Raw genomic sequence first — 15,465 nt, 5'->3', positions numbered from 1 at the left:
TGAGTTAGCATCGTTAGCCTGTATGTTGTAAACACTGCAGACGCTGCAGCGAGTTAGCATCGTTAGCCTGTATGTTGTAAACACTGCAGACGCTGTAGCGAGTTAGCATCGTTAGCCTGTATGTTGTAAACACTGCAGCGAGTTAGCATCGTTAGCCTGTATGTTGTAAACACTGCAGCGAGTTAGCATCGTTAGCCTGTATGTTGTAAACACTGCAGCGAGTTAGCATCGTTAGCCTGTATGTTGTAAACACTGCAGCGAGTTAGCATCGTTAGCCTGTATGTTGTAAACACTGCAGCGAGTTAGCATCGTTAGCCTGTATGTTGTAAACACTGCAGACGCTGCAGCGAGTTAGCATCGTTAGCCTGTATGTTGTAAACACTGCAGACGCTGCAGCGAGTTAGCATCGTTAGCCTGTATGTTGTAAACACTGCAGACGCTGCAGCGAGTTAGCATCGTTAGCCTGTATGTTGTAAACACTGCAGACGCTGCAGCACTAACAACATTAAGCTCTGGTTAAATCCAGCTCAGACTCTGGTTTAGAGAGCGCAGTCTGTAATAAAGTCAGCTCTATGTGGATTATTGTGTTTACACTAAACTATTCTACAGTTGCTATTTTCTCTCCTCAGCTGAGAGCTGCGCCTCGTAGCCGCGCCTCGTAGCCGCGCCTCGTAGCCGCGCCTCGTAGCCGCGCCTCGTAGCCGCGCCTCGTAGCCGCGCCTCGTAGCTGCGCTGGCCACACGTCAAATGGTATCGGTTTCTGGTATCGGGACCTCATGAACGAGTACCAGTATGTGGTATCGGCCCGATACAACATACTGGAATACGAGCGATCGCGATGTCGTCACATCCGTTGGCCGTGGTCGGCGTTTTACATTTTCATATTTGATAAACATTATATTAAAATCCTATAATCAGCAAAAAACAATGTCCATAAACAGGGCATTGTTTCTCTTGCTGTAACAGATCGATCATTTTATAAAACCGAGTTAGAGCCGGTCTGCGTCCGCTGCCGACCAAACATCCGGCCACAACTGCGGAAGTAACAATAACAACGATCGCTCGTATTGGTATCGGTGCATCCCTACTTCAAATAAAACTAAACTAAACTAAAAAAGTGACAAAAGAGCAGCAAAAGTGTGACAAAAAAGTGAATAAAAAAAAAAAGAAAAAAAAGCGACGGCAACAATGCAACAAAAAAAGACAAAAAAATGACCCAAAAAAAAGACAAAAAATGACAAAAAACAAAACAAAAAAATGACTAAAAAATGACAAAAAACGACAAAAAACAAAACAAAAAAATGACAAAAAACAAAAACAAAAAAATGACAAAAAACGAAACAAAAAAATGACAAAAAACGACAAAAAAAAAAAGACATAAAACGACAAAAAACAAAACAAAAAATGACAAAAAACGACAAAAAATAACAAAAAAATGACAAAAAAAGACAAAAAACAAAACAAAAAAATGACAAAAAATGACAAAAAACTAAACAAAAAAATGACAAAAAATGACAAAAAAATGACAAAAAATGACAAAAAACAAAACAAAAAATGACAAAAAACAAAAAAATGACAAAAAACGACAAAAAAAAAAAAAAGACATAAAACGACAAAAAACAAAACAAAAAATGACAAAAAACGACAAAAAATAACAAAAAAATGACAAAAAAAAGACAAAAAACAAAACAAAAAAATGACAAAAAATGACAAAAAACTAAACAAAAAAATGACAAAAAATGACAAAAAAATGACAAAAAATGACAAAAAACAAAACAAAAAATGACAAAAAACAAAAAAATGACAAAAAACGACAAAAAAAAAAAAAGACATAAAACGACAAAAAACAAAACAAAAAATGACAAAAAACGACAAAAAATAACAAAAAAATGACAAAAAAAAGACAAAAAACAAAACAAAAAAATGACAAAAAATGACAAAAAACTAAACAAAAAAATGACAAAAAATGACAAAAAAATGACAAAAAACGACAAAAAACAAAACAAAAAAATGACAAAAAACGACAAAAAACAAAACAAAAAAATGACTAAAAACAAAAGGAAAAAAGGAAAAAAAAAAGGGGGAAAAAATGAGAAAAAAGTTACACAAATGAGTTGAAACCCCCCCAAAAAAAAAGATTTAAAAAAATCTGACGTGAGGAAAAAGATCCATTTAGTTTTGTAGGTCTTTCAAATGAGGCGTTACACTGGCCTACAGGATTTGGGTAAAGCTGAACTGGAGAAAATGCTCTCGGTTCAGGCGGGGGTTAAGAGGTTAAAGGATTAGAAAAGTTCTCAGCATAGATCAGATCAGACAAACACACGGCGGTCACTCACTCCTGCAGTCCTGCCGCAGCGCGTCGCCGTAGTAACCGGCCCGGCACAGCTCGCAGCCCCGCCCCTCCGTGTGGTACAGGCAGCGCTGGCACTCGCCGGTCGCCGCGTGGCACGACTCCGGGTCCTGCGTGTCGATGTTGCCGTGGCAGTCGCAGGGTCGGCACCGCCCGCCCGCCTCGCCGGGGTTACCGTGGTAACCGGGGGCGCACTCGTCGCAGCGCGCACCTGCACGGACAGAGCAGGGGATTGTCAGCGGGATTAAAAGGTGATTATGGGGACGTGATGAGAAGCCGGTTTCATGATGAGGCTGTGAGTCAGTGGTTCTCAAACTGTGGTGCGGCGTTTATACAGTACAGTCACATATGAACACGTAACACATAAAAGAGCAGGTTTTAATGTCAGACTCATCGATCTGACACTTTGCTGGGGAGAAAATGTAACGTTCATCTTAGGGCTGTGCAATTCATGGAAATTCGATTAGGATTTCGATTACAACTGTAAACGATTACAAAATTAGCATAATCGCAAAAAATCGATTATAATTTTTTTCTTCAATTTTGTATTTATTTTTTTTCAGTTTTTTTTTTTTCAATTTTTTTTTTCAAATTTTTTTTTTTCCAATTTTTAATTTGGGGATTTTTGTCTTTTTTTAAATGGATTTTTGTCATTTTTTTGCTGGATTTTTGTCTTTTTTTAAAGGTTTTTTGTCTTTTTTTTAATGGATTTTTGTCATTTTTTTAATGGATTTTCGTCTTTTTTTCTGCTGAATTTTTGTAATCTTTTTGCTGGATTTTTGTCTTTTTTTGGATGGATTTTTGTCTTTTTTTTGATGGATTTTTGTCTTTTTTTTTATGGATTTTTGTAATTTTTTTGCTGGATTTTTTTCTTTTTTTGCTGGATTTTTGTCACTTTTTTTGATGGATTTTTGTAATTTTTTTGATGGATTTTTGTCTTTTTTCTTATGGATTTTTGTCACTTTTTTGCTGGATTTTTGTCACTTTTTTGCTGGATTTTTGTCACTTTTTAGATGGATTTTTGTCTTTTTTTTTGATGGATTTTTGTCTTTTTTTTGATGGATTTTTGTCTTTTTTTTGATGGATTTTTGTCTTTTTTTGCTGGATTTTTGTCCTTTTTTTTGCTGGATTTTTGTCACTTTTTAGATGGATTTTTGTCTTTTTTTTTGATGGATTTTTGTCTTTTTTTTGATGGATTTTTGTCTTTTTTTGCTGGATTTTTGTCCTTTTTTTTGCTGGATTTTTGTCTTTTTTTGATGGATTTTTGTCTTTTTTTGCTGGATTTTTGTCTTTTTTTTGATGGATTTTTGTCTTTTTTTGATGGTTTTTTGTCATTTTTTTGATTGATTTTTGTCTTTTTTTTGCTGGATTTTTGACATTTTTTTGCTGGATTTTTGTCTTTTTTTGCTGGATTTTTGTCATTTTTTTGCTGGATTTTTGTCTTTTTTTGCTGGATTTTTGTCATTTTTTTTGCTGGATTTTTGTCTTTTTTTGATGGATTTTTGTCATTTTTTTGCTGGATTTTTGTCTTTTTTGAGATGAGTTTTTCATTCATTTAGGGCCGATCTCACAGGCCTGGAGACTAGTCGGAGACGCGAGTTCTCAGAGACGTCCCCTGGAGATAAGGCGAGTCTCCAGGTGGTTTCCGCATGGTTGTGACGTTCCTTCTCTGTCTCTGAGCCCTGTCGGAAAACGAGGAGATCTCAAACAGACTCCACACGGGTCTGTCACTGCCTCCAGGTCAGTGTGTGCAGGAAAATAACTTTCTCCAACTAAACCCAGACAAAACTGGGATCATCACAAAGAGAGAGTTGTCAGTCACCTCGAGTCTCTCTCACTAAAACCAAGAAATCAGGTTTGAAATCTCGGAGTGATCCTTGACTCAGACCTGAACTTAAACAGCCACATCAAAGCAATCACATCATCAGCTTTTAAGGCAAGGCAAGTGTATTTGTAGAGCACAATTCAGACACAAGGACATTCAAAGTGCTTCACAGTTGCATAAATACAAGAAAGTAAATAGAATCAATAAAAACATCAACATAGAATTAATCAATTACAGTAAAAGGCGAGAGTGCAGATAAAATACTTTCAGTCATATGAACGGGCAAAAAGAACTGTTTTCAGCCTGGATTTGAACATTGTCTCACATCCTCATGAAGACTGTTCCAGATTTTAGCTTTAGCCTCAGCGTGTTTAGTCCTGACTCTGGGAACCACCAGGAGGCCCCTCCCCTCCCTGAGATGGTTCATACGGCTGTAACATGTCATGAAAAGACTTGTAACGAGCAAAAACAAAAACCAAAAAAATGACCAAAAAAAAATTACTAAAAAATTACAAAAAATGACCAAAAAATGACAAAAAACAAACAAAAAAATGACAAAAAATGAGAAAAAAAAATGAGAAAAAACAAACAAAAAAATGACAAAAAATGACAAAAAATGACAAAAAAAATGACAAAAAACTAACAAAAAAATTACTAAAAAATTACAAAAAATGACCAAAAAAATGACAAAAAAATGACAAAAAATGACAAAAAAATTACAAAAAATGACAAAAAAATGACAAAAAAAATGACAAAAAAAATGACAAAAAATGACAAAAAAATGACAAAAAACAAACTAAAAAATGACAAAAAATGACAAAAAATGACAAAAAACAAACAAAAAATGACAAAAAATGACAAAAAACAAAACAAAAAAAATGACAAAAAAATGACTAAAAAGTGACAAAAAATAACAAAAAAATGACAAAAAACAAAACAAAAAATGACAAAAAACAAAACAAAAAAAATGACAAAAAACAAAACAAAAAAAATGACAAAAATGAGTTGAAACCCCCCCAAAAAAAAGATTTAAAAAAATCTGATGAAGTGAGGAAAAAGATCCATTTAGATAACAAGCAGAGCTGTTTTAAAGTCTATCCTCTGAGTGACAGGAAGCCGGTGCAGAGACCGGAGCGCTGGACTAATATGGTCGTATTTCCTGGTTCTGGACGTTCTGCAGCTCTGACAGCTCGTTCTCGGGCCCTGGGAACTTCAGGGAGGTGGTTCCAGAGTCAGGACTAAACACGGTGAGGCTAAAGCTAAAATCTGGAACAGTCTCCATGAGGATGTGAGGCGTTCAAATCCAGGCACATCTCCCTCTGGTGAAACAGCCCCTTCAGATATCACGACTTGTCTCATATTTCTAACACGATCAGCCGTTTTCCTGGAGCCTCGCGTGCAGCTGCGGCCCGTAAACCCCCCCCCTGTCCCGCCCCCCCCTGGTTTAAACAAAGGAGAAAGTGTATGATTCACTCCATATTCCGCCGGTGTAATAACACATTTCCCCCGACATGGTGCATTCCTGTCCCCGCAGAGTCACCGAGCGCCTCAGATTAAAGAGCGGATCCAGACAGGAGCGAGAGGCGGGACGGGGGGGGTTTACGGGCCGCAGCTGCACGCGAGGCTCCAGGAAAACGGCTGATCCTGTTAGAAATGTGAGACAAGTCGTGGGGGGTATTTAACTCATTTTTGTTACTTTTTGTCATTTTTTGTCATTTTTGTTTTATTTTTTTATAATTTTTTGTCATTTTTTTGTTTGTTTTTTTTGTCATTTTTTGTCACATTTTCATTTTGTTTTTTGTCTTTTTTTTTGTTTGTTTTTTTGTCATTTTTGTCATTTTTTTTTTATTATTATTATTTTTTTTGGGTAATTTTTTGTTTTGTTTTTTGTCATTTTTTTTGTCATTTTTTGTCATTTTTTGTCATTTTTTTTGTTTTGTTTTTTGTCATTTTTTGTCATTTTTTCATTTTGTTTTTTGTCATTTTTTGTCATTTTTGTTTTATTTTTTTGTCATTTTTTGTCATTTTTTTGTTTGTTTTTTGTCATTTTTTGTAATTTTTTCATTTTGTTTTTTGTAATTTTTTTGTTTTGTTTTTTTGTCATTTCTTTGTCATTTTTTTGTCAATTTTGTTTTATTTTTTTGTAATTTTTTTGTAATTTTTTTGTTTGTTTTTTTTATTTTATTTTTTTTCATTTTTTGTTTGTTTTTTTGTCATTTTTTCGTTTTGTTTTTTGTCCATTTTTTGTTTTTTAATTATTTTTTTTTGTCATTTTTTGTCATTTTTTTGACAAAAAAATGATTCACTCCATATTCCCCCGGTGTAATAACACATTTCCCCCGACGTGGTGCATTCCTGTCCCCGCAGAGTCACCGAGCGCCTCAGATTAAAGAGCGGATCCAGACAGGAGCGAGAGGCGGGAGCGAGAGGCGGGAGGGGGCGGCGCTTCCTGCCCTGGGGGGGGTGTTTATGTCCCCGCTGTAAACCCTCACGAGTTTCCATTGTCCCGTCGCCCGATTGCGCCTCATTCGCCCCCGTCTGTCAGTGGGACGGGGCAAAGTGTGGAGCAGTCAGCCCGAGGGGTAAAGTGTGGAGCGCAGTAAGAAGTTATGGGTTTTTTAAGGACAGGGCTGTGCTGGGTCTGAACCGGAACAGAGGGTTCACAAAGGCAGAAAACAGGAACATTTCATGAGATTTAATGTCCAAATGCTTTAACTTAAAGGAACAGGCCAGCGTTTTTCCACACTGAGATATGTTCTTACCTGAGCTGTGACGAGTTCTTTAGGACCTGTCTGATCTTCAGTCACGTAAACACAGCGCAGACGGCGTTAGCATTTAGCCTCTCCCTCTCTCCTCTATAGCTCCAAAACAGGTCAAGATAGAAGCTACCAAGCTCTTCCACGTTTTCCCTATTTAAATATGGTTACGTGAAGTGTTACACTACAAAGTATAATTACACACAATTAAACAATGTGGATTTTCTAAGCGGATAAAAGGGGGAACTATATTGTAAGGTGTGAAAATACCAGGAGTAGTTTGGCATCCGCGCAGTAAAGTGAAGATTACTGCGCGGATTTCGAACTACTCCTGGTATTATTACTTCACGTAACCATATTTAAATAGGGAAAACGTGGAAGAGCTCGGTAGCTTCTATCTTGACCTGTTTTGGAGCTATAGAGGAGAGAGGGAGAGGCTAAATGCTAACGCCGTCTGCGCTGTGTTTACGTGACTGAAGATCAGACAGGTCCTAAAGAACTCGTCACAGCTCAGGTAAGAACATATCTCAGTGTGGAAAAAACGGGGCCTGTTCCTTTAAGTTCAGCGTTGCCCAATTCACTATTCACTATATTTATTTTGATGCTTCTTAAAGGAACAGGCCACCACTTTTCCACACATCTTAAGATCCAAGTTTTGATGCTGTTGGTCCAGGGACAGCATTGAGGAAGTGACTTTGTTGTTTGAGCTCAAATTAAGGATGCAGAGTTAAAGCAGAACTAAGTAACTCTTGACCCTAGAGGCCATAAGCGCAAGAGCAGGTGTTGTAGCAAGTTTTGATTTTTTAATGTATTAATTGTCTTGGAGAGTAAATCCTACGCTGACAGAAAAGGCGAAGGGACAGAGTGTTACTGTGCATCCAATTATACAATGGAATTTTGTTTTTTTTACTCAAACTTGGCTGTAAATACTGTTTAAAGTGACGCTAGCCCACAGTTAGCTTTGCCCGTTAGCCTGTTAGCTTCTTCTTCGTGATTCTATTAGTGTGTATGTATCCGAATGTCCACCCTATTCCCTAACCCCTCATTCACTACATAGGCCCGCACTATATAGTCACTGATTCTGTTGGCGATTCGGACACAAGACACGACTTTCTCCGCGCTGCAGCTGCAGATCTGTTTTTTTATCTGAATTTATTTATTGTTACAAACGTTTATTTTATGAAACAGAACGACTGTTTTGGCACTTTTACAGGCGTTACTGTCATCACAAAAACAACAACACTCCAGCGTGAGCTCAGAGACGCTGAAAGTCGCTCAGAGCCCGGTGTCCGAACACCAGCAGATTGAGCGACGACATCTGCTAAAAGTCGCTAAACTCCGGGAATAAAGTATTTCTACGATAAAAACCAAACTCAGAGACAGTGGAATATTTATGATAAATACGAGTCAGATACGCTTTTACTTCACATGGATTTTACGTGAATGGCCTGGATTATTCCAGAGGAAGCTGTCTGTCATTTAACAGCTCCAGCTAAAGGTTAGCAGCTAACGTTAGCATGAAGCTATCGGTCATTTAACAGCTCCAGCTAAAGGTTAGCAGCTAACGTTAGCATGAAGCTGCCGGTCATTTAACAGCTCCAGCTAAAGGTTAGCAGCTAACGTTAGCATGAAGCTGTCGGTCATTTAACAGCTCCAGCTAAAGGTTAGCAGCTAACGTTAGCATGAAGCTATCGGTCATTTAACAGCTCCAGCTAAAAGGTTAGCAGCTAACGTTAGCATGAAGCTGTCGGTCATTTAACAGCTCCAGCTAAAGGTTAGCAGCTAACGTTAGCATGAAGCTGTCGGTCATTTAACAGCTCCAGCTAAAGGTTAGCAGCTAACGTTAGCATGAAGCTATCGGTCATTTAACAGCTCCAGCTAAAGGCTAGCAGCTAACGTTAGCATGAAGCTATCGGTCATTTAACAGCTCCAGCTAAAGGTTAGCAGCTAACGTTAGCATGAAGCTGTCGGTCATTTAACAGCTCCAGCTAAAGGTTAGCAGCTAACGTTAGCATGAAGCTGTCGGTCATTTAGCTCCAGCTAAAGGTTAGCAGCTAACGTTAGCATGAAGCTATCGGTCATTTAACAGCTCCAGCTAAAAGGTTAGCAGCTAACGTTAGCATGAAGCTGTCGGTCATTTAACAGCTCCAGCTAAAGGTTAGCAGCTAACGTTAGCATGAAGCTGTCGGTCATTTAACAGCTCCAGCTAAAGGTTAGCAGCTAACGTTAGCATGAAGCTGTCGGTCATTTAACAGCTCCAGCTAAAGGTTAGCAGCTAACGTTAGCATGAAGCTGTCGGTCATTTAACAGCTACAGCTAAAGGCTAGCAGCTAACGTTAGCATGAAGCTATCGGTCATTTAACAGCTCCAGCTAAAGGTTAGCAGCTAACGTTAGCATGAAGCTGTCGGTCATTTAACAGCTCCAGCTAAAGGTTAGCAGCTAACGTTAGCATGAAGCTGTCGGTCATTTAGCTCCAGCTAAAGGTTAGCAGCTAACGTTAGCATGAAGCTATCGGTCATTTAACAGCTCAAGCTAAAGGCTAGCAGCTAACGTTAGCATGAAGCTATCGGTCATTTAACAGCTCCAGCTAAAGGTTAGCAGCTAACGTTAGCATGAAGCTGTCGGTCATTTAACAGCTCCAGCTAAAGGTTAGCAGCTAACGTTAGCATGAAGCTGTCGGTCATTTAACAGCTCCAGCTAAAGGTTAGCAGCTAACGTTAGCATGAAGCTGTCGGTCATTTAACAGCTCCAGCTAAAGGTTAGCAGCTAACGTTAGCATGAAGCTATCGGTCATTTAACAGCTCCAGCTAAAGGTTAGCAGCTAACGTTAGCATGAAGCTATCGGTCATTTAGCTCCAGCTAAAGGTTAGCAGCTAACATTAGCATGAGGCTATCGGTCATTTAGCTCCAGCTAAAGGTTAGCAGCTAACGTTAGCATGAAGCTGTCGGTCATTTAACAGCTCCAGCTAAAGGTTAGCAGCTAACGTTAGCATGAAGCTGTCGGTCATTTAACAGCTCCAGCTAAAGGTTAGCAGCTAACGTTAGCATCTTTTCACCGTAACCGTTTATATTTAGGTCGTTTATTCCTGAGAAACACAAACACTCGACTGAAACAGCTGATTTACTTCAGTCGTGTTTAGTTCACAGACCTGTCTCTGTCAGGCTCTTCTCCCAGTGCATTGTGGGAAATATTGACCCGTTTAGTGACCATCGATGATCACTACTTTTCCAGATGCATTGTGGGAAATTTCGAGTGCACTACTTTTCTCTCTCTGGACATTCGGACACCCCTACAACATGTGACCACTATACAGTCACTATATAGGGAAGAGTGTGGACGTTCGGACACAGCCTGTGTATTGGCGGCTCCGGTCCGGTGGCAGTGAAGTTGCAAACATGGTTTTCTGGCCAGAGACACCAGGGGGCGATGAAAGACCCTCCAACCATCCCATAAACACTTGTATCACCCCCACAGGGACTACGGGGAGGGTTTATTAAGGTAAACACGTTACTTAGTGCTGCTTTAAACGCCACACATGAGTTTTTAGCCAAAGGAAAGTGTGACTTAGTGAAACTCACCCCTGTATCCCGGCTCGCACACACACACCGCCTGCACCGAGCCGTCTCCTCTGTAGCACGTCCCGGCGAACTGTCGGGAGCTGCCCGGGCCGTCGGGGCAGAGGCAGGGCCGGCAGTGGTCCCCGGAGCCCAGCACGGGGTCGCCGTAGTAACCGTCCAGGCACCTGAGGGGCGGGACGGGGCGGCAGGTCAGTCAACGAAAGGTTAAGGAACTATTCATACTGTGATCGTCCAGACTCTCAAACGGAGGCTGTCAGGACTCACCAGGATCCTAGAATGGGAAGTCGGTATCTCAATAATAATGACCTTTCTTTTACATCATGTAAAATGCGATATTTCTCCACAAAGTATTGTTTAAAGAACATTAAATAAACCTGAAATGATGAGAACGGTCATTTTTACTGATCCAGTTTAGAGCAGTATAAAGTCCAAGATGTTGGAAATGTTGGGGCGACAGTGGTAGAACTGGGGGGGTTTGAATCCCGGCTCCTGCAGGTGAACAGTCGTCGTGTCCTTGGCAAGACACTTCCTCCTCCTTGCTCCCAGTGTTCGAGACAATGGTGTTTGAGGAGAGATGGAGAATCGGCAGCAGTCTGAATGTCTTCTACAGGAGAAGGTTATTTCCCATCGGTGCAGGACCCGGAGACACGAACTCGAGACATTGCCCCAGTCCTGCCATTCAAGTCTGCCTGAGCTTCCACAGAAAAGGGATAAATCCCTGAGACTGATACGCAAGAGTCTGAGCCCCACAGTCAAGGCTGTGACAGAGATAGTGCGACTTCACAGCTTTACAGTTGGATAAATAGTGATTTAATCTTCTCCTCTAACCCCCGGGGTCTGCGAACACTGGTGTGTGTGAGACTGTGAATGCAGGTGGAAAAGTGCTCTATTAGGGCTGCTCGATTATTGAAAAAATAATAATCACGATTATGTTTGTCATAATTGAAATCACGATTATTCAAACGATTATTTGTTGCCTTTAAAAAAATCCATTAAAAAAGTGACAAAAATCCAGCAAAAAAATGACAAAATTCCAGCAGAAAAAAGACAAAAAAACAGCAAAAAAGTGACAAAAAACAGCAAAAAAGTGACAAAAATCCGTCAAAAAAATGACAAAAATCCATCAAAAAAGTGAAAAAAATTAAAAAATTGAAAAAAAAACATTTGAAGAAAAAAAATTGAAAAAAAATAAAATAAAAATTGAAAAAAATATATATAATCGATTTTTTGCGATTATGCTAATTTTGTAATCGTTTACTGTTGTAATCGAAATCGTAATCGAATTTCGATTAATTGCACAGCCCTATGCTCTATATATATTTATAACCAAATAAATGTGCCCTGGAAAAGGATTGTGACTGAAAACAGTTCTGTGACCCACGTTTGGGTCCCGACTCCCCAGCTGAGAATCACTGGAATAAACCATTTGGAACAAGAGAAAAACAAGGGGGTCGTTTATCAAGACAGTTCACTGTGTTTCCAAACACATTCAATGATCAAATATAAAGTAGAGGCGCAGTAGAAGTAGAAGAAGTAGAAGGTCCCAGGTCCCACCCAGGCCAGACGGGGCCTTTGTTCATGGAGTTTACATGTTCTCCTCATGTCTGTGTAGGTTTCCTCCGGGTACTCTGGTTTCCCAACCACTAAAAACATGTACAATAGGCCAGGATGAACGAGAGTGTGTTTGAGAGAGAGAGTGTGGGACAACGGATGCAAATGAGCTACAATCTGTGTGTTTCCATGCGTGAGACCCAGGTGTGTTCTTTAAAGGAACAGGCCAGTGTTTTTCCATACTGAGATATGTTCTTACCTGAGCTTTCACGAGTTCTTTAGGACCTGTCTGGGGATAAAAGGGGGAACTATATTGTAAGGCGTAATAATACCAGGAGTAGTTTAGCATCCGCGCAGTAAAGTGAAGATTACTGCGCGGATTTCGAACTACTCCTGGTATTATTACGCCTTACAATATAGTTCCCCCTTTTATCCGCTTAGAAAATCCACATTGTTTAATTTTAAGAACAGACAGGTCCTAAAGAACTCGTCACAGCTCAGGTAAGAACATATCTCAGTAGGGCTGCTCGATTATTGAAAAAATAATAATCACGATTATTTTTGTCATAATTGAAATCACGATTATTCAAACGATTATTTGTTGCCTTTAAAAAAATCCATTAAAAAAGTGACAAAAATCCATCAAAAAAAAAGATGGATTTTCGTCTTTTTTTTGCTGGATTTTTGTCACTTTTTTGCTGGATTTTTGTCAATTTTTTGATGGATTTTTGTCTTTTTTTTTGCTGGATTTTTGTCACTTTTTTGCTGGATTTTTGTCAATTTTTTGATGGATTTTTGTCACTTTTATGATGGATTTTTGTCACTTTTTTGATGGATTTTTGTCTTTTTTGGATGGATTTTTGTCACTTTTTTGATGGATTTTTGTCTTTTTTTGTTGGATTTTTGTCACTTTTTTGCTGGATTTTTGTCTTTTTTTGCTGGATTTTTGTCATTTTTTTGATGGATTTTCGTCTTTTTTTTTGCTGGATTTTTGTCACTTTTTTGATGGATTTTTGTCACTTTTTTGATGGATTTTTGTCACTTTTTTGCTGGATTTTTGTCATTTTTTTGATGGATTTTTGTCACTTTTTTGATGGATTTTTGTCATTTTTTTTGATGGATTTTTGTCACTTTTTTGCTGGATTTTTGTCACTTTTTTTATGGATTTTTGTCACTTTTTTGATGGATTTTTTAAAGGCAACAAATAATCGTTTGAATAATCGTGATTTCAATTATGACAAAAATAATCGTGATTATTATTTTTTCAATAATCGAGCAGCCCTAGTCATAATAAAGCCTAAATGTCCTGAAGACTTTGAGAGTATTTTTCATATTTCTACAATACTTTAACAGGTATTTGTTGTAATAATATTCCACAACATCCTCTCGAGTGCCAGAGGTTCTATGATGGTTTGACCCCAGGCCTGACGTCGCCCCCCCCCCGGTCGAGCCCCCCCCACAGCCTCACCTCTCGCAGCTGTGTCCGGCCGTGTGGTCCCTGCACTCCTGGCACCGTCCCGTCTGCGGATGGCACTCCTGGCTGTGCCCGTTGCAGCTGCAGAGGCGGCAGGACGGGAAGCCCCAGTGCCCGGGCAGACAGCGGTCACACTGGCGGCCCGCGGCCCCCGGCACACACCCGCACTGCCCCGAGAACAGGTCACACATGGGGCTGAAGGAGCCCCGCGGGTCGCACTCACAGGCTGGGACAGGACAGAGGGAGGGGGGGGGTTAGGGAGACTCTGATATATCGGGGACAGGTTTGGTTTTCGGGGGTTCTCACCTCTGCAGCCGTTGGGTCCGAACTGAAAGGTGGCGGGGGCGCAGGCGTCGCAGTTTTGCCCCACGACGTTGGGTTTGCACTGACACTGGCCTCCGCTGGGGTCACACACGGTGCTGAGGGAGCCCTGGGGGTCGCACTGGCATTCTGGGGACGTCCCAACAACACAAATCAGAATGAACACGGAATACGGACTTAATACATGTGTTTAATCAGAGCAATATGTAAGGATTAAACACCTGGGAGCCGCGTTAGACGGTTCTAACGCCCGACACAGTGTTGTTCCTCCTGCATTATAACGTCTAACGCGGCTCCTCGTTGTTTAATCCGCTTATACCAGGGTCCCACAAACCTAACATTTATAATAAACGTTTTTTCATTGACTAAACTCACTAAATCTGCCAGACTACGGGACTATTTTGTGTGGGTTATTAGCCGGTCACTGAAGGCTGGTCTCAGAGCGAGTCATTCTCCGCAGCTATTACGAGGATCTCAGTCAGGCTCAACGACACAACATCAGCACAGAATCACAACACAACAGGACTAACCCGGAAACACTTTTCCCTGGAAGGAAACACCGATATGCGGCACTCGTGGGCAGGAGTTATTTACCTTTTACAAGGTTTAACCTGAAGCTAAAGCTAGCTAGCTCAACCAGCTCAACTGTTTATGGAAACAGCTGCGGTGGAGTCGCTCACACCTGGGCCCCCCCAACTCAAACTAACATGTTTGACTTTACTAATCCAGACAAAGATGCTTCAATGCAGGATCATTTTATGTACGTCTGAAAATGATGAATAGCCTTAACCGTTTCCAATAGAAATGTAAAGCTCATATGTTATTAACAGTAGCTAACCTAGCTGCTCACTCTCCTCTACAAACATTTAGCAAACACTAAATCCATCTCATACGTTCCTGTCAGTCACTAATTACGCCTTTATCTGGTTCAGCTGTGTCAGGCGTTGCTATGACGACGCCACAGCGGAGTGACATCCCAGTGATTTAACTACCGGACTACGTGTGCGGTTACACCAAAATAATGCACCAGCCAATCAGAATCCAGTATTCACCCAGACCATGGGATAAAACACTGATAATGGTTTTAAATTGGAGAACAAGTTTTCTAACAGGCCAACAGATTAGGGATTTTATAAAAACCTCACCGGACTTTTCCTCCGTTCTGATTAACTAATATAAAACATCCATGGGGCTGATTGTGGAGAGACTGAATCAGCCTCAGGTCATTGGTTTGTCGATAAAAGCGTCGCTAAAGGGTCGTTGCCAGTTCAACATGTTCCAACTACAACTAAACCAGGACTAAAACTGAACTGAACCTGGACTAAAACTGAGACTAAACCAGGACTAAAACTGAGCTAAACCAGGACTAAAACTGAGCTAAACCAGGACTAAAACTGAGCTAAACCAGGACTAAAACTGAGCTAAACCAGGACTAAAACTGAGCTAAACCTGGACCGGATCCGCACTGAAGATGAGACTAAACCAGGACTAAAACTGAGCTAAACCAGGACTAAAACTGAGCTAAACCTGGACCTGATCCACACTGAAGATGAGACTAAACCTGGACTAAAACTGAGCTAAACCTGGACCCGATCCACACTGAAGATG

At 40.2% G+C, this 15,465-nt stretch overlaps 1 protein-coding gene across 1 annotated transcript in view; it reads right to left on the bottom strand.

Annotated features, from left to right (window-relative positions):
- Positions 1–15,465, bottom strand: part of lamb1a (laminin, beta 1a) — a 112,782-nt gene that overhangs the window by 39,824 nt on the left and 57,493 nt on the right. Inside the window, exons 17-20 of the mRNA XM_079560563.1 lie at positions 13,843–13,986; positions 13,531–13,762; positions 10,512–10,675; positions 2,337–2,561 (exon numbers count right to left, since the gene is read on the bottom strand). Of these exons, the coding sequence (XP_079416689.1) occupies positions 2,337–2,561; positions 10,512–10,675; positions 13,531–13,762; positions 13,843–13,986 (765 nt within the window). The remainder of the gene's footprint in view (positions 1–2,336; positions 2,562–10,511; positions 10,676–13,530; positions 13,763–13,842; positions 13,987–15,465) is intronic.

The sequence above is a fragment of the Gobius niger genome (genome assembly GCF_951799975.1).
Source record: "Gobius niger genome assembly, chromosome: 7".
NCBI classification, from domain to species: Eukaryota; Metazoa; Chordata; class Actinopteri; order Gobiiformes; family Gobiidae; genus Gobius; species Gobius niger.
The sequence above is the reverse complement of the archived record's forward strand: the minus strand, read 5'-3'. Positions and strand labels throughout refer to the sequence as shown.